Raw genomic sequence first — 19929 nt, 5'->3', positions numbered from 1 at the left:
TGCTGACTGTGGCATGTGCCCACCTGGAGCTGCATGCACACTTGGACCACCAGAGAGGATCTGAATTTGCCTGGAGCTGAGCAGCCAGTGAAACATAGAAGGGCTGAGGATGGACTATCTACGTACCATAGAAGCACTTCGCTATGTGCTGCTTTCAGCAGGTGCCAACTAACTGAAGAATGGAGGTGACATGGGTGAGAACAGCACCATGACAACCATCTAGAGGGGACAATAACTGGTCAATATTTTTGTATTTCTCTGTTTGATTTGCCTTTTTACCAGACATTGCCATGTCTGCTGCATGCTTTGGGAGAGAAAGAAATGATTTCTCATTTTTTTGTGAAGCTGAATGATGACAGTGATAGCTATGTCTACACACTAAAGAGCAAAAGCACCAGATTTTAAAGACACTGTTAGACTGCTTAAATATAAACCAGTAAATCCACTCATCAATGCTCATAGGAGGCTGCTTGTTGAAGTCAACAGCTAAATTATCCAAGTGTTTGGGGGAAGGGAAATTTCCATGATTTCCAATGTCATCCATATTAATCAAGAGAAAAGACCAGAGCCAAGACAGCTAAAGTGAAGAAAACACTTTCCAGATGTCTTTTCATGATGTCCTTCAGAGAAGACTTGGTTAATTGGCATCCAGGTAAAAGAGAAATGTCAGCCTGTCAAGAAAGGGTAGGCAGTGCTACTTCTGTTTGAGGTGTGAGTATTACTTTTTACTACCCATTCATGGGGACTTTAGGGCTTTCTGTCCTTTCTTCTGTTTTTGAAAATAAGAATAATGTTACAATGGCAGGGCAAAGCAAACTAGTGGCAGGAAAATTCCAAATGGATCATTTCTGGAAGAAATGGAGAGGGGCAACCTCTCTCTGCAAGACTCCACTATTCTGTGCAGAAGGTACTTCCTGGGCAGTCCAAATAACCTAACACTGTGAAAAGACTGCTGGACAACCTGTGCAAGGATGGAGCACACACAAGTACTAGAAGATACAACAAAATCATACTGCTGCCAAAGGAAAATCCTTGGCCTTTATCATACTGTCTTAGCCTGAAATACAGACATTTCTGTGATATATTTAAATAAACAAAATGTCTGAATGATAGCATTTGGAAGTGCTTCAAGATCTGTGCTGGAATGTATTTGAGTATTACCTTATGTCTGTTATTTTAATTCCAAGTGCAGGAAGTGCAGCTTAATGAAGAGCTGAGGCAGATCAAGGCTGGAAGATCTGGTCTTCAGCCAGACATCTATTATTTAAAAACATATTTTTTAACATTTTCTGTAGGTAGAGACTCTGAAGTCTGGAAACAAAGAAGTCTTACTAACAAACACATTTGCTCTTTGGCTCGTAGAAATAATAAACCTTTTCTCCTACTAGTTTATATTCTATGCCCTATCCTTCACCTACTCGGTGCCACTGCAATGATCTTAGCTTCCATCTACTGCAATGCCATGTGCTTAGGTCTTCCCCACAGCCAATGTTCATCCTGTGCTGTCCAGCCCTTGGGTGAGGCAGGAGCGAGGTGAGCTGCACCTGGCATTGGGATGTTTGCTTGCTGGGCATCTGGTAGGCCAAACAGAACAAAGACCAGTGGCCTTGCTGCAGCTGCCTTTAATGCAAATTCCTCATTTAAATCCCTATCCTCTAGTCAGAATACCATTTTCTTCTGAATGATAGCTGTTGAATTTGCTTGCCATCACACAAGAAGTTCAAAATCATTAGCAGAGAACTGGCAGACAGAGACTCAAACCCTTATTTCTCTTAGAAACCAAGATAAAAATACAAAACTTACCTAATCAAGGTAGTCATAATCTCTGCCTCCCCAGACTGAGCCTTGCTCCAGTTGACTAGCCATTCTTTTAGGTGCAGGGCATGAGGAACACTGCCCCTGACTCTTCTCATTTGTTATCTCTGAAGAGAAGTAAAAACAAGTTCTGCAGCATGACTGCTGGCTTCATGAACTTATGTGCCACATTTGGTGCATTTTCAGGCCTGAGTATGACCACACAAAGGCAGGCAGTATCTCAGTCAGTTATTCTTGATGCCATCTCTTGAAATTATAGTGATCACACAAAGCCTTTTACTCAGTTAAAAGTATTGCCATTTCAGCCATCTTCCTTTGTAACACATTGTGATGGTTTGGGCTTGGGATAGAGTTAATTTCTTCCTAATAGCCTGTATGGGGCTGTTTTGGAATTGTGCTGAAAAGTGTTGATAACGCAGAGATGCTTCAGTTGTTGCTGAGCAGGGCTTATACAGAGTCAAGGCCTTTTCTGCTTCTTACCCCACCAGTGAGTAGGCTGGGGTGGGGCGAGAAGCTGGCACGGGACACAGCTAGGACAGCTGACCTCAACTGAACAAAGAGATATCCCAGACCATATGATATCATCCTCAGCAATACAAAGCTAGAGAAAGAAGGAGGAAAGGGGGGACATTTGGAGTGATGGCACTTATCTTTCCAAGTAATCACTCTGTGTGGGGGCAACCCGCTTTCCTGGAGATGGCTGAACACATTCCTGCCCAGGGGAAGCAGTGAATGAATCCCTTATTTCACTTTGCTTGTGCATGCAGCTTTTGCTTTACCTATTGAACTGTCTTTCACTCAACCCACAAGTTTTCTCACTTTCATTCTACTGAACTCTACCCTAGACCACTTGGAGTCAGGGGAGCATGTGAGCAGCATGGTTGGGGTTAGTTGCCGGCTGGTGTTAAACCATAACACACTGGAGTAGAAAGTGTTGACTGAAAAAAGAATCTGCTCAGTTAACTCTTGCTTCCAAAAAAATGCTGAAAAGCTCTCAGAAGGCTGTCACTAGTGTTAGGAAAAAAACTTTCTATCTATCCAGCCTATTATCACAGCCAAACAGCTTAACTCCAGCAAAATTCACAGGAAGGCAGGGCACGGATACACAGGATCTCATCCTGTCCATGCTTTTACTCTCACAGATGACCATGTCACTGTTAAGAAATTAGAAAGTTCCAATTCAAAAGACAGTTACTGTATTTTGAGTAACATTAATACATTTATTTAATTGTATTTTACTTTTCATTCATAAAAAGGACAAAGCACAGTCCTGCTCTACTCATTTGAAAAAAGAAAAAAAAAAAGGTAAAAAGTAACTAAAAAACAGTTCAATATTCATCAGTATCAAATAATAGTAATATCAATTTTCCTGAAATATAAAGAAACAACAAATATTCTATCTATATAAACTTTAATTAGGAACTTCGCGTCTTAAAGCAGATGATACATTAGTTAGTTTTCCTCGACAACGATTTGAAACTGAAGGTCCCAGTCAAATTTACACAGTTATGTGAAACAGAAAAATCTCCACCTACTGATCAGCATGTGAGACCTACCTCATCTGTGTGGCTGACTTTAAAAAAGAAGTGGCTTTCCTATCCAGGTCGTTTCCATGCAAAAACTAAACAGTTTTGCTTTTTACACCGTGTGTTAGAAAAGTAAAAGGCAATCATGCATTTGGCAAAGGATTTAGTTGTGGTGGCAGAGTATATAAAAATGAGTTGCACTGCAAAAGAACCAAACCAAAGGAAACAATAAACCACAATTATTTGTTTTTTTTGTACAGAAGGCTTACAGCGTTATTAGGTTCTCATGTATGAAGACAGCTCATTTCTCTTTCAAATCATCACACAATTTATGAAACTCAGCAGTGTTTGACACTTTGACATTCCTCTATAGGGAAGTTAACACTTTCACCTATTTAAAAAAATTTCATCTTGTAACAAAGAGTTAAAATTAAACTGAAACAGTATTATTGATATTTATAATGATGACTCTACACTTTTACATGTAAATATATAGTACAAAATTATACAAATAAAAGAAGGGGGTGTAAATTGTTAGTAGGTCTATTCTTGCTTCATGTAAAGATTATTATGGACCTCTATAATATCAGTTCTAAAAAGATAAAATCTAGTTCTAAGTAGCTAGCAAGGTTGTGCTAATAAAATATGATTCAAAGCTTATAGTTCTTGAAGCATCAGACATTGCACTATTACTTGAGCCAGCTGATTCAGTATCACTGTTTCTTCAGTGTTCACACTCAAACTAATTCCCAGTACATCATGGAAAACTAAAGGAATGTGCATTTCTTTAACAACTTAAAAAAACCCAAACAGACCAACAAAACCTGCCAGCACTGAAACACTCTAGACACAGTCAGAACAAAAACATTCTCTATCTCCATTAGACTCCCCATTTTGCGAAGACCATAGTAAACACGTAGCCTCGACTGACAGTTGGGATCTGACTTGCATGTACTAACACATGGCTGGATCATTCCGTACTCTAGCACATAGGGAAACGGTCTCAGAACTTTAAAACTCTTATTTACAACACTATCAACATTAGAACAATATCAAGTTCTTGAAAAAGCATATAATCCTCCCAAATGTATGCCTTCATTTTGGGAAGGTAACACTTGGAATCTGCAGCATAAAAATGTAAATATAATAATTTATTTATTTATTTTAATTGTGCTACTCTGTGTTTTGCCATTTACTGTATATCTTTTTTTTCCCCTTCTCTTTCTATATTTTAAATCTTCTCACTTTCAAAAATAGCATACCTTTCCTACCATTTCATGGTCCACTTGGTTGATCTTAACGTGGACGCCCATCTCCAAACTCCTAAGTGTTAAATTGCTACCTTAATAATAATAATACCAGTAATAATACTAAATCAAACCAAACATTTACGCTTCTTCCCTGAAAGCTGACATTTGACTCCTAAAATCAGCAATAATGACCAGAACAGAACTTTACAACAGAATTGTTTCAAGAAAAGAATATAGTAAGTCTTGTGGCAGCAAAGAACAGGTAAATTCCTTCAAGCTGAGCATGGGTCTTCTGAACATACTTTAAAAATTCCTTGTCACTGACTTTTATTCCAAGGTCTTCAAATTCTCTCCAATAGCCTCAAGAAGTATAGCTCTAAAAAAATGAAATGCTTTTGCTTTGACTGTCTCTCTAAAACCCAGTAATCCCAATAAATTATGATGGGGCCATTCAAAAGTATGCAGTACACAAAACATATAGGATAGTACAGACGGACGTAGTACTCTTACATTTATCACATACAATCAACATTTCAATCTCTAGTATATTTCACAATTTGTTATTCAAGTTAAAGCACCTACGTATGGTGATTTTACTTTCACTGTACAGCCTATGTTATTGGGTTTTAACACTGTAACTTGCCCCATTGGACCGAATCATGCAACTGTCACAGATCAGCATAAGTGTTTTTATAAGGCATATTGGAACAAGTTAAAAATATTTCTTAGCCTTTCAAAAGTTGATTTACTTCGTGAAGGAGTTCCTGGATGCCTCAGTCCTCTTACAGTTCATAGGAAATTGGTAGGGTAATTTATTTTAAAGTGTAATTTATTTGGCTTAGGATGGTGCCACAGGAATCAAAAAGAGTCGTGGTCCTCATCTTCAAAGGGAGTCCTTTGTGTTAGGTGGAGGACAAGGTAAATCCAGCTACATTCAGAATCCCGAGCAGGCGAGGACACCCAGGGTAGGCACCACCAAGACCAGGAGCAGAGTTGGTACTCCAACAGCAGCACCTGCACATGGAACAGATAATAACATGGTGTTGGTCTTACTTCAGGATTGTGGTGAAGGGGAACAGCCCTGCATGCAAGAAAGAACACAAGGTACCAAGGCAGGACGATCAGCTGGCGTATCTCAGGACAGCCCCTACCTGTGTGGATGATCTGAAAGGGACAAAAGGACTTGCTGCAGTAGAGCAGAGGACCCTGCAGGAGTTGTTTATGCAGCATGTTTATACAAGCAGCAAGGCCATTCAGAACACATCAGTGTATTTTGATTTGGCTGGTCCAACAAGCCAGAAGGTTGTATCAGGAGGCAAAAGGTCAAAATAAATATTTAAACATGTGAAAACAAAATTAATGGAGTCTTTGAAATGCGACGAAGCAAAGAGACACCTTTGGAAACGTTAATGTTCATATGATCAGCAATAACCTGAGAGACCTCAAAGAGCCTGGTCCGTTTGTTTAGCTGCCAGATTACACAGTCCAGATGGCTGACTTCTACCAGTGTGGCATTCAGGTCTGTTAAAGTCACAAGGGTCTTTCTTAAATAAATATTTTAAGACAAAAAATGTTAATTGATAGCTTACAAATTTCACAGGACTCATGCTGGCAAGCACATGAGAATTGCTATGACATTAAATGGCTCATGTTGCCGTGGTCCAACTCCCTGTTAAGAAGCATCTGTATCAGAAAATACCTAAGCCACACTATGCCCAGTTGTCAGTTTTGGAGTTGGGCCACAGGAGCTGGAAAATGGGCTGTTCTTTTATTCCAGAGAGGACTCATCTAGGTCAGGATGAGTGTACAGGTGGCCAGCACAGACTGCTCATACGGCTGCTGAACACAGACTAAGGACAGAAGTGCTTGCAGCTGGTGGTGACAGTCCTGAGCTGCTCCTGGAACTGTCCCACTGGACAGCTCTCCATCAGATGTTCCTCTGCACGAAGGAAAAACATACTGAAAAGGTAACATGCAAACCAAGCAGCACAGATTACATGTTCTACTTAACAACAGGCACAGTATGACAAATATCAAGTATTCTCTCATGGAATTTGTAGTCTCAAAAGAGCATTCATATTTTATTGTCATACCTCTTAAAAGGACAAGTAAATCACATCAGCTGGGCCAGCATCATGCAGAGAGACAGATCTGTAGGTTTTACATGTCTGCCTCAGAAGTCTCTGCATCTTTCAGGATAAATAAAGAGTTCAATTCTTCACTTCATGTTTGTCTCAAATCTATTAATTAGGGGCTTTATTAATTTTAAGTCAGCAAAACAATATCCTGAGGATGAAAAAAAAATTGTGTTTCAAAAGATGTTTTTGGACAAAAAAGCACCTGTTAAGTTACCTTCAAGTGTTTACTTCTTGCAGTATTTCTGGCCCACAATAAAAAGGAGAGAGTATGAAAACTAGATGGAAATGAAATTGATTGATAATAAACCCCAATTTTTATAATGTTTGTGGGCTAATTCCAAATCAGAAAACCCCAGAGTCTTCCTTTCTCACAATTGGCTTATCACTGCCCAACTAAATCCTGAGCATCGGTATGGTGGGAGCAATCTCCTTACACCAGATACACAGTACATGTGTATCACTGTAGGGAGCTGGGTCTGAACTTAACTTTGTCATCAAAGAGCTCTCTCTTGAATGTGTTAAAGGAGTGTGTGCCCTCCCCACCCCAGGAACAGAAGTGTGCTAGTATGCTTATGAGGTGACCAAATACCATGAAACAGGATGTGCCTACAGCTGTTCATACCCACTCATGTACAGCTCCTCACCCAGCAAATCATTTAACAGAAAGGGGATCATAAGCCACTAGGAAACAGAAGGCCTAGGGTGTTTTTTTTGAGCTGGCCTTCAGTAATGAATTTAAGTGTTATTAGTAAGGCAGATCTGAAAGGTAGTGTCTTTCAGATCAAAGTCATGACTCATGGAGGAAGCTCTATGAAAACTCCATCAGGGGTCAGAAGACAGGCTCCAAGATGGAAACAACTATTTCCCCTCCTGTTTCTATTACAGAAGTTGGAAACAAGTATTTTTAGGATCCTGGTTTCTCCATTTTCCCACCAGGGAGAATGTCCCCAAACAGAATTTCAGAGCTTCCCCACAGAATTTATTTTCAGTTCCAGCCATATTCCTTTTACTGTCCACCCTTCTTTCTAGGTTCATCACCCTATGCCTCCTGGCCCTGGTCATCACCCAAATCAAGTCTTTCTGCTGCTCCATTCTCTTCCCTGTTCCCCACACTATACTTTACCCCTTTTCTCTTGCTTCTGACATCTCAAAACTCTCCACTGCTACTATTTCCATTCTTTCCCCTACTGCTGTGGGGATGCTTTATGAAATCAAGATTTTTTCCTAAATTCTTTCTGATGTCCAAGCACTTAGAAGACCAAAAGAAGAGACCTAACAATCCATCAGTTAAGCTCAGCTGTAAAATGTACATTTCTATGAATAGCACCTCTTTCCATAGGAAGCAGAATATCCACCTCAGTGAAAGGCAAAACTATGGAAAAGATCAAAAACTTGTTTTTCCATCCAAAAACAGAGGAATTTAATGCTTCAGATGAACATAGATGTATCTTCAAATATATTTTCATGCATAAGAACTGCACATTTTGGCAACTGTGAAACTATTTGGGTATATTTGTCTGTACTTTTTAGTGAGTTATAAGACATTGATATTTTCAGTAGTCTTTATCCCCAACTATGGAAGTAGTGGTTCTTAATGAATGAGTAATATCCACAGAAGAAAAAGCAATCCAGATTTCATGTTTAGGAGTATCCACATAAAATATATTCTGCCTTTGACAAATCAGGGTAATGCAGTTAGAAAGATACAACTAAACTTGTATTTTGAATGCTTCTGGTGAGGGAAAACATAAGGAAGCAAGCATGAGGAAATTGCTATTTGCATGTAGCTATTCTACAAAGTGACAGGAATAATAAATCTTCCCCTACGATGTCCTCACTGGCTCCAGAATTAATAGTTAGCGAGTCACTCCATTACAGCAGTTCCTTACAAGGATTAGATACTATTGCAGAGTTATATATATCAGAGCTTTCCATAAGAAAGCAAATCCTACCCTTAGTTGCATTATCAGAGCATTAAGAGGACAAACACACATTAACTAGATCATCTCTTCTGTTGCTAGATTACTGACCCACTTGTCAGGAACCATACTTTACTGGAAACACCATTCACCAGTGCATGACAGCCAGTATACTTCTGTGGCTCATGAATGGAAATTAATGTAAGTCTGCCTAAGCACACACTACAAGATTTAATTCTGTCCAGTAATGCAATTGTCATCTGCCTGTTTTAACAAACTTGAAAAACACCAGATAAAGACTAAATGAACACGCACAAACAAACACGTGTAAATGAAAACAGAAGGATTATTAGGCTACTTCTGAAGTCTGGCCTGGTATGAGCTGGATATATTTAGTACCTAAAGATTCATTCTTTCCTCAGTGTTATAATTTGTGATCTCTCAACCAGCATCTTGTATATCCAGTGTGCATACTGTGCACACACTGTGTCTACTGCAGTCATCAAAGTCAAGGCCAAAACCAAATCAGCATCACGTGACCTAACTACAGTTCTAAGACACCATTTATGGGCTTCATATCAAGAGTCCTTATTTCTTTCAAATGACCAGACACACACCTTCTTTTTTTTGTTTGTTTTCCAACAGCCCCAAGCAAAAGTTGCAAAATGTTGCAGTATTTCCGTGGGGGTCTTACTACTGCCTGCCATGAAGTTCCTGGAGTTGGTAGTTTCAAGACAAGGACTAAGCTATCTAGAGAAACATATACTCAGATTGCAGCTTAACACTGAATGCAATTTGCATGGGGTGTGTGCAGTTACCCTAACTTTTTTCCTGTTGTCTCAGCAGCCTCTCTTACAAATGGCTGCTTATCTGAGTAAATGAAGAGAACAACTGCTAGAAGGGTTTTCCTTCAGTATCATAGGAACTTCTGGTAAAGTCCCACTAATCCACAGCTTTCTATTTGTATTTTAAATTCTCTGTTTTCATCTCAATCACATAAAGTCTGGGATGAAATCTTTTACATTTCTGAATGGAGATCCTAGATTTTACTGACATCTGGAATGGTATGCAACAGTCTTCCAACTATACTCAGAAGAAATGAAATAAATTCAGTCCCTAAATGAAACAGGCAATGAACCAGTTCAGACATTGATGTATTTCCCAAGCCCTCCTAATAATTTGTTATTAAAAATACATCACTATTTTCTTTCAATGCTATTTTTTTTTCAATGATATTTTTGGCCCTTCTCCCAACATCAGTATCCTTTTATACTGGATTGTAAAAGAAAACCTAGAGGCTTTTTTAGAAATCTTACTTTCATCAGTTCTGTGAACCAGGAAATTAGTTGCTGATCATCTGTGAAGCTTTCAGAAGTGACTAACTTCTCTTTTTCAGTGGAAAGTGTCTGCCGTGCCAACATCCACAAACTACAAACTATTCCTGTTGTGACAAAACTCTCTGATTTTGTTATCAGGACAGACTGTTCAATAATTAATTTGTATTAAATGACATTACATTTCTTAGTTTCCAGGTACTGAACATTGAGGGGGATGTGTCTACATGACAGTTCTAGTTTGAAGAGTGTGTTTTAAAAGTATCTTAGCAGTCCCCTTTATCTGGGTTTGTTCTGCATTTTGGAGCTGTCTTCAATACCTTGTGCAGGACTGGATTAGAGGCAGTGCAAAGTAAAACCTGACAAGAGCATACAGTGTGGAGCTGGATCCTCACTGCCACTGTTTAACCCTACAGACCCACTGCTCTCATGCTGCAGGAATCGTTCAGGCAGAGGCAGTCTGGCCATCTGAACGATACAGTTGCTGCAACGTATTTTTCATGCTGCAAGTTATCATACAGTAAGTAAGAGTAAGGAAGAGAATTCTTGCTTACCAGGGCTGGTATTTTATTATGATTCATGAAGGATTTAAGTTTGTAACTTGTTAAGAAATGAGTCTGCCATTGTGTCTGTCTTGCAAAATAGATTTCTATTATTCTGAAAGACAGGCCAAATGTCTACTCATTCTCCTGTAAATAATATTTTCCATTTGGTCTGTGATCCATGGACTGACCTTCCACCAGGGCCAGCTGCTTTTATAGCTCCCCTTCTTACTTTCAGAAAGGTAAATGAAAATGTTTCTCCTTGCTTCTAACTAAGCTTGTTCACCTCACCTCTCGGGGAAAAAAATAGGCCACCTGAAATAAACCCCCCTTGGATCTCTGCCTGCTGTTTGTTAGTTTCTTTAGCATCTCTTAGGCTTCACTAACAGGTCTTTTCTGAGTATGGTAGAACAGAAAAGCAAGAAGGTTAAGCTGAACTGCATAAAAGAATTGGGTGGGTTTGTAGTTCTGTCAACTGGCTTCTGATAAGAAGTTCCACTTTTCCTAGCTGAAAACGCTGTCTTCATGAAAGACTACAGTGAAAGAAACAGGTAGAGTCAGACCACTTGATTTAAATTCTGCTATCCCTGCTTGGGGTAAATGGAAAATAACTGAACTAATTAGAATATGCTTATCTTGCATCACTGGCATCATTGCTAAGTCATGGGTCCAAATTTCCCTTGTCTAGGAATAGCTTTGTTTGGGCACGAGGAATTTTTCCTCTTGCCTGTGCCACAAACCTTTCAAGAAAGGTGCTGTGGAGTAATACACAGCCCAGTGAATTCCTATTTTGCAGCAGAGTAGATGTATAGATGGAAACAATACTGCCTGTGCACCTGCCCATGCTTTGTGCCATGTTAAGGTTTGCTGTACATACTTGAAACAACTTTAAAACTATTAAAAAGAAAAAGAAAGAGAACAGTAAAAACTTATTTGAAGCGCTGATGATGAGCTGGGTTGTTTGTCCATTCCATGGTGCACTCTGTCATCGCCTACTTGAAAATCCATATGCCAGAGCCAAGTAAATGTTTTGTTTTGTTCTGGCAATACTGCTTGGCATGTTGGTAGTGGCAGCATGCAGCAGCAGGGGGTTCTTTTCCATTGGCTCTGGCCCTGCTACCAACCTGGGCTGCCAAAATGAAAAGATGTTTTGGACCCTGAGAAAAATGAGATTATTTTCAGTCAGTGGGCTATTCATTAACTGTCAATAAATGCAGATTTTTTTTTTTCTCAGAAACCTCTTCCCCTTCACATATATTACTGTTCATTATAGATTCTTTTGCATGGAGAGCTAAACAGAAGACCAGAGGTAATATTTTTCAAATGTACTCCTTTAAAGCATTATACTCAACAAATAATAGCAAGAGCAACTGTGGGGGTCCTCCTGAGACACAGGCTACAGCTGTAGTTGTACTGAAAATACATTTTGTGAGTTTCAGGATCTTATATGACTTAAATGCTTATATGACTTAAAGGCTTGTCATACCTCTGATCATCTGCCCTGGCCCTCAAGCTGTGAGTGGTTACTCCAGAAAAACTGGCTTACCAGCAGCACTATTTCCAGGCCAAGTAAGGCTGAATCATGTGCTCTGCTAGGATGAGGTGTTCACTGCTGGAAACTGCCTGCTGAAGCATCAGGAGGTGTGTGGAGTGAGTTTCGATAGCTCACCCCTCTAGAAAAGCTTATCTGTAATTATGCTGATTGTCTGGTGTGAAAAAAGCACTTGGCTGTAAATGTTCCAACATAAATGTATTCTGCATTGCCTAAGAAATCATGGTTGCCAGATAACAACTCAGAAGAATTAGATCATTGTCTCAGAGAGTCATTGACCGCATTTTCATCAAAAAGGGCTATATTTTTATGGAAAAAATAGAAGGGCAGAAGAGAAAGTTTCATTGTAACCCTGAAAAAGAAGAAAAAGGACAGATATTCCTTGGACAGATGGCATGTCTGGGGATTTCTGAGGACCTTACTCTTTCTTCAAGAAAACAGGGATTTGGGAATATTTTATACAAATAAATTCCCCCCACGTGTCATTCCTTTTCATTTACAAATGCTTCTCCCTCTGCTTCCTTGAGTGCAGCAGCACAGAAAGCAAGGAACAACAGGATCAGGAAACACCCACGGCTGGGGAGCAACATGGCAAAAACATAGCTGATAAAACTAGTGGGCTGAAAAGCAGCAAAGAAAATAAGTTAGTTCAAGAGGCTGGCCCAGTTTGAATTTGGCCTTGGCTCATCAACAGGGCAGAAAAAAATCTTAGATGGGGTAGAAAGGAAAAAAAGCAAACAGCTGGCCTAGCAGGTGCCTCCCCAGAGCAAAATAGTGTAGCTTTCACTGCTAAGGATACATGTTGAAGAACTGAGTTGTCGGCCATCTAACTCTTGCTTCTATGAACAAGCTTTGGAATGCAGTGAAAGCGAAATAGATGATGCTAAAGGCAACATTCTTAAAGGTGAGATTATTTTGACATTTATGTCCTTCAAGTGTTCTGAAAATGGCATGAAACATTTCAGTATGTACTAAGATGTACTGCTTACTATATCTAAATACATCTAGAGAGAGAGAGAGAGCAAATACAGAATTATGATCACTGACACTTCAAAGATACTTTGGAGTTCGCAAATATATGTGATTTTATCTGTTCTCTAAATCTGTAGCAACAAACAAATCTGTTTATACATAAAATGAACCTGCCAAATAATCACAGTACAAACTCTAATTGTAATGAAACACTTATCACTGAATGTAGTGTCAGTAGATCTGAAGTTCAGAAGTTATACTGGTTGCAGGAGCACAGAATACCTAGACATACCTGCTTGTACCTCTGGGACTGGCTAGTCTGACCTCCCACTCATGTCAGGACTACTGCCAACACTGGATGTCATCAGCTGCAGCTTTGCCTAACTGTCACAGAAATCTCTAAAGATGAAAACTCTGGTTAGCCTGTGCCAGCACTGCACTACCATCTGGGTGAAGTTTTTCCTAATGTCCAGCCTGAACCCCCCCACATTGCAATTTCTGGCCACTGCTCTCCTTTGTATAATTTGCCATCACCAAGACTTTGGATTCACCATCTTTGTAATTGCTCTTTACACAGTTAGTAACCATGCTTCTATTAGATTGCCCCGCTCCAGTACACTAAGCCTTGGTGTTTATTAAAGGAAGCAGACTCTGGAAACTTCCTTAATACTAAAGAGCTGTGCACCTTCCCTGCTGCCAAAGAGTAGACCTTGGACTTTGCCACTGAAGTAACTGAAAAAGTATCACTGTTGTCTTTGTCAGAGAATCACTGAGTGTTGTTCTTGAGATTTTATCAAAAGATGAGTTACAGCAGGCATCCAGCCCAGGTCATAGATTCGTAGAGTATCTCCAGGGATGGGGCCTCAACCACCTCCCTGGGTGACCTGCTCCAGTGTTCCACCACCCTCATGGTTCCTAACATCCAATCTAAATCTACTCTTCTTTAGTTTGAAGCCATTGCCCCTCAACCTATCACTACAGGCCTCTGTAAACAGTCTCTCTCCATCCTTCTTGTAGGCCCCTTTCAGGTACTGGAAGGCTGCTACAGAATCATAGAATGGTTTGCATTGGAAGGGACCTCCGAATGTCATCTGGTCCACGCCCCTCTGCAGCATGCAGGGGCATCCTCAACTAGGCTGCACAGAGCCCTGTTGAGCTTCACTTTGATGGTGTGATTCACTCTCCTCATTAAGAAGAAAAGGAATCTGGCTAGATTAGGTGCATAAAACTGAGAGGTGAACAAAACAGAGAGGTATGACTATGCCACCACTCCAAGGCACCCATAAAATGTAAGATAGTTAATAATTTAACTGAAAAATACCACAAAGATTTGAATAAAGCAGTTCCATGTCTTGCTAGTAAAAATTAATACACATAAGGATTGTCATGAAAAGAAAGTATTCCCTCCTTTATTCCTTTACCCCTGTGATCATGTCTGCAATCCCGTCTAGATTATTAAGGGGAAAAAATTAATGAGATGAGTCTTCCAAAGATTACTTTAAATCACTCTTAACACTACTTGGCTAGCTTTGATTTCTCAAAGCAATTAAAAATGTTGCATAATATAGTCCAATAGTTAAATGTCCTAGCAAGAGGTGAAAGAAGAGTATGCATTTGTATTAAATTAAATCATTATGCATCAAAGGGATTACACTATTAAAGCAAAGTACTCATCTTGGCATTCGCTCTATGAACTATGCGATTATTTCTGTGATACTCTTCTTTGCTATAGAGCAACACTTAAGCACAAGAGAGTCAAATAACAATATTTTGGGGGTTTTTGCATCTTCCTCTAATCACAGTATACAATCAATATAAAATAGAAAACATTCTGTTTCATAAAAGAGAAGTTGTTTAATGTTCCTGTGTTGGTGGAACAAAAAAAAACCTGAAAGGAGCTGTAAGATACATCTCAGTGACTAGAAAAAATAATGGAGAAGTATAGTTCAGACAAACTGAATGTGAATGGCAGACCTTTAATCCGTTGATGAACTGATGATTCTGCTGAAACACAAGCAAGCAAAAGCTTCTGAATTGTTTAAAAAAGGTATTTTTGACTGCAGTGAACCAAAATGTACTTTTCTTCTTCATAAACATTTTAAAAGTTGGGCATGGTTTGATGGGTAACATCTAAACTGCTGAAAAAAGCAAAGAAAGTATTGAAGGCTTTTAGAAGAAGAACTAATCATTTGTTGATCAATTACATATTATTCGGGCATTTAATTGTATACTCTCTTGAAGCTGGCAGTATATGGCCAACTTCACTGAGTCTGACCAAAGGCCTATCTAGCTCAGGACACTGACTCCAGGAGTGGTAACAGATGCAGTGGAAAGGAAAGGGAAAATAAATAATTCATGACATACAGAACATGACTTTCCTCTGACATTCTTTCCCATTTGTGTCCAAGTGGCTCCTAATCTACTTTGTAGCTTCTGTTCAGTAGCACCTGAGTCAAAGACTGAATACGTGGCTGAGTTTTAAATAAGGGCTGATGGAGCAAGCCTGTTTGTAACTTTGCTCTACACACCACCTGTAGCACAAAGTCCTACAATTCCATTCTGTGCTATGCAAAAGAGTATTACTTTGATAGTTTTCAATCTGCTATCTGCTTACATTACTAAGTCGTCATTTTCATAATGTGAAGAAAAGTGAGTAAGCTTTTCCTATTGACCTCTCTCACTGTGTCTGTAACCCACCAGCAATCCTGACCTTCTTTGCCTCTCGTGAATGCCTCACAGAGAATTCACTTCATAGCTGTGATACTCTTGCTGATTTTCTCTATACTTCTATAGTATTTTTCTTTGCTATCTTCTAGTATCTTCAGTACCTTTATTTTCTGAGCTCCAACAAGAATATATGTTCTCCCTGGCAGTCACACCTTCCTACAGCATTTTTGCAAGCATGGGGATAGCCAGCAAAATCTCCACTACGTAACGAACTGAAACATGTACAAAGGTGTATGAAGTTGCAAGAGACTTCTTTTTTGCTAATGCTTAAAGGCACTGTACAGTTCTCATGCCTTCATGTGACCATGCAACAGCCATCAGTGGGAATTCTGCAGACAGTTCCCAGGCACAGCACATGGCACCTCAGACTGAAGATGAAAGCAGGAAGAAGTTACATGGTCCTTTTCAAGACAGTGGCCATTTTTATTGTTTTCTGATATACAGGAACTACAGATTCCTGTCTTGTCAGTATTCTGTGATAATGAACAACCTACCCTGTTCTTGTTTTGAGTGATACTGTTCTCTGTTGTGTTCTAAATCCATGTACACATACATTCCATTTCCAGCTATAAAGCCTGTCAATCATAACAGCACAGCTTAGTTGTGAGCCTTATGGTTAAAAATGAAGTTTTGTTGTATTCACACTTGGTGTGTATCCAACCATTCCCATATAAATAAACATAAATGGAAACATATTTTTAGTTTAGTAGAAGCTTTTTTTGGTATGCATAATAAGTTCCAAGATCAGTAACACAGGACTGTCATGCCAGTTAGAGGATGCTTTCATCAGTATTCCTTATGATTTTCACCTGTGTTCTCATTTCTTGTTACTACAACCACCTTTGCACTAAGTGGACCTTTTCAAATTATGATCAAAAGTACCACATAAAAAGTGAATGACCACCTGATTTACTTGATACTCATATGTGCAAGAAATACTAATGTCCCCTTTCAATAACAGTAATGAAATAAAAATATAAACTAAGAAAAATGTTTTTATGAGTTACTGCAGGCAAAAAAAAAAAGGCATTTTCCTTTGAAAAAGCTGTGCTTCAAAGGAAACACTTTTTCAGGATCCTAAAACATGCCTCTGGCAAATGGAATTCATATGTGTATGTATATGTGTGCAGTGAACACAGAGAAGCTGTAATTTTGTTCCCTTGCTATAAGCATATACAACATATTAATGTTCATGCCACTATTTTAAACTGAGAAATTAACCTGATTTCATATTTGAAGATGAAGCTGCATGGTGAAGGCTGCCCCTGCTAACTGCAGAGGGGGCTGGACTAGATGACCTTCAGAGGTCCCTTCCAACCCAGACCATTCCATGATCTTCCTGTTTTCAAAAATCAGGAGTTGCCCCCTACCTCCACACTCAGATGACATTTTAAAATTTGAGAGTTTGATTCTATTTTTTCCTTACTCTGTCACAGACTGATTGCACTGAAGCCAGAGCAGTTACACAAGCAAAGCGACAGAAGTACTAAGTGCCATATGGATTTAGTTCCTACTGATTGCAAGATTGCTTTGATTACATTAATATTATCACTATGACAAAGCACTGCAATCCTCAAAGCATGCAAGAAAGAAAGAAAGAAAGAAATCTCATCCTTTTAACAGAAAACAGATAAGCCCATTATTAGCAATTGAAACTGACTCCTTTGGTTAAACAAGCTGTTTCAACTTTCAGCTGGTTGTGGTATCTCCAAGAATGAATCTGAAATCATGCTGCTCATTAATTTACTGTAAGGGGCCTGAAAAGCATCTCCCAACCCTTAGCTGTACAACAGGCATTAGCCAATAAAATACAACAGTTCATGACTACATGTTACACTGATTATAGCTCAACATATATACATCGAGTGATGTTACAGTAAGCATTTGTGTTTCCAGTCATAGGATACGTCCTACCAGATTTCAGTAATGGCCACTACATTGTAGCTTTCTAGCAGCACAGTAGCTTCATCTCCTCCTGTCTGGTCTCCATGATGTATGTGTTCATGTAGAGGCACTTCAGCTGGGCTCTCGGCTGGGTCACCATCTTAGAGAAACACTCCTCAATTGCCTTAAGGTGTTCTATTGACATTTGCCTCTTGGCTCCTACTACCTCAGGAGCCCCTGCTTCATCTCTGTAAGGTATTGACTGTGCTGCACTGTCCCCAGCATGCTTCAAGGCAACAGGCTGAAGGCTCTTACTAGCACCTTGTCCCTTGTGTGTCATCCCACAGCTTGTCACTAGCCTGATACTGTTATCCCCCTCCCCCTTCACATCTACTTTAAAGTCCTGTTGATCAGCCTTGCAATTTCTTGAGCAAAGACTCTTCTCCCTTTGAGAAGGGTGTCTCCCATTTGATGTCAGCAAGCCTAGTGCTGTGCAAACCATTCCAGTGTCAAGTAAACCAAAATTGTGGCTGTGAAACCAGCCATGGAGCAGCCTGAATCCCTCTGTTCTTTCAAATGTCACTGCCTGCAATGAGAGAGGAAAAAATACCCTGTACCTCAGATTCCCCTACCAACTGTCCAAAGGCTCTGAAGTATCTTTTGATCACTCTTGGACTACAAGTTGCAGCTTTCTCCTCACTTACATGGAAGATCAGTAACAGGTAATAGTCTGAGGACTGCACCATCAGGAAAATGGTATTGTTTTGCAAAAGAATTCAGTTCAATACACCTGAAATATAGGCCATAAGATGTCTTCTGGTGTTTTGACTGGTCTCCAGCTACTGATCCAGAAGACCTCAGGTCTACTGTAGATCTTGCCATGCCTGCCAGGATTGTGTGGATGTCCCTGGTAATCTGGGGAAATCTCAAATGTTACGGGCTTTGTTTAAGCTTCTCAATTATACCCTAAATGACAACTATTATAAATGAGAGATTAGACACCTAACTCAAGTTTATTATGTAGATTACCTTGGACTTGATACTCTGTGAACAGCAGGAGGAGATACAGGTTCTCTAGACATTCCTCTCTCTTTGATGCAGCCTTCCAGTTTGCATAAGGTCTGGTCATTCCTTGTCAGGCTCTTTTGAACACCTGCCCTAGCTGCTTAATTTGCCCTATTCACTCATGCAGGAAAATAATTTGGTTTGCAAACTCCAGATTCAGATGCTTAAAGGTCAAGTAAGGCAATGGTTGTCTCTGAATTTTGTAAGATGCCTTATGTTTTGCCTTAGCTATTGTTTACATCTCTTGTTAAATACATAAATTCCATTTCAGCCAGTCAACCACTAGAACACACATTCTTATGAAAGTAAACCTTCTCTTCTTTGTATGTTTCTGAGAAAAACATCATTACCTAGAAGCTGCTCACCATTTCATAATCCCTTTCAGGCAATTATTCTAAACTCTGTCAAGCTACTGGAAAATTTCCTTATGAATAAAAATTAGGAGACATCATTGGCCATGTATAGGTGTTAAAACTACATTTCATTCTGCTTTTCAGAAAAAGCTTGCTTTGAAAACAGAAATAGCCTGAAATACTTGCCCAATTATCTGTATATTGCATCTGCCAAAGAGATTACCCTGTTCTTTGTCTCCTTTTCTATCTTATTTTCTAAATTGAGTTCAGGGAATGCTGCTTTTATCTAGGCCATGCAAGACACAGCCAAACTCTGTCCAGTTGGGGAATGGTAAGTTGTGGCTGAAAATTTGCAGGCAGTGTGAAAACAGAGAATACAAAACTCTATGAACTAGCATTTGTAGAGTGCTAGTTCTCCCAGAGGTGCTAACTCTGTAGAGGCATGCTTGGGGCAAGCATTAGAATACATAGAATAAACTGGCAAGACTGATAAGCTTGGGCTCAACATCGTACTGACATGATGGTTCACCTTCCAGACCAGAAAAGAATCTCTCTGCTACTACCTAAAAGGTCTTTACACCACACTGATGACAAATGTTAATAGATGCATGATGCAAAGATGACCTAAGGCATGTCTCAAAGATAGCAGTTGCTTCAGCTTTTTTGCAGCTCACAAAACATGTTAAAAGTGATTCCCCCAGTGTATGACAGGTTTTGTAAAGGTGGTTGACTTCATACCTAACAGAGTGTGTGATTCGTGGATTCAGAATGCAAACAGAATCCAGAATTCAAAGCACAATTACTAAAGAATGTCCATTCAATTTCTAGTGGAATTCCACAGCAAACAGCAGT

General features: G+C 39.5%; 1 protein-coding gene across 1 annotated transcript in view; it reads right to left on the bottom strand.

Moving 5' to 3' along the window:
* Nucleotides 1-3115: 3115 nt before the first annotated feature.
* Nucleotides 3116-19929, bottom strand: part of CNTN1 (contactin 1) — an 88096-nt gene continuing 71282 nt past the window's right edge. The window contains exon 22 of the mRNA XM_054178136.1: nt 3116-5605. Coding sequence (XP_054034111.1) covers nt 5526-5605 — 80 coding nt within the window. The 3' untranslated portion in view covers nt 3116-5525. The remainder of the gene's footprint in view (nt 5606-19929) is intronic.

The sequence above is a fragment of the Dryobates pubescens genome, chromosome Z, assembly GCF_014839835.1.
Source record: "Dryobates pubescens isolate bDryPub1 chromosome Z, bDryPub1.pri, whole genome shotgun sequence".
NCBI classification, from domain to species: Eukaryota; Metazoa; Chordata; class Aves; order Piciformes; family Picidae; genus Dryobates; species Dryobates pubescens.
The sequence above is the reverse complement of the archived record's forward strand: the minus strand, read 5'-3'. Positions and strand labels throughout refer to the sequence as shown.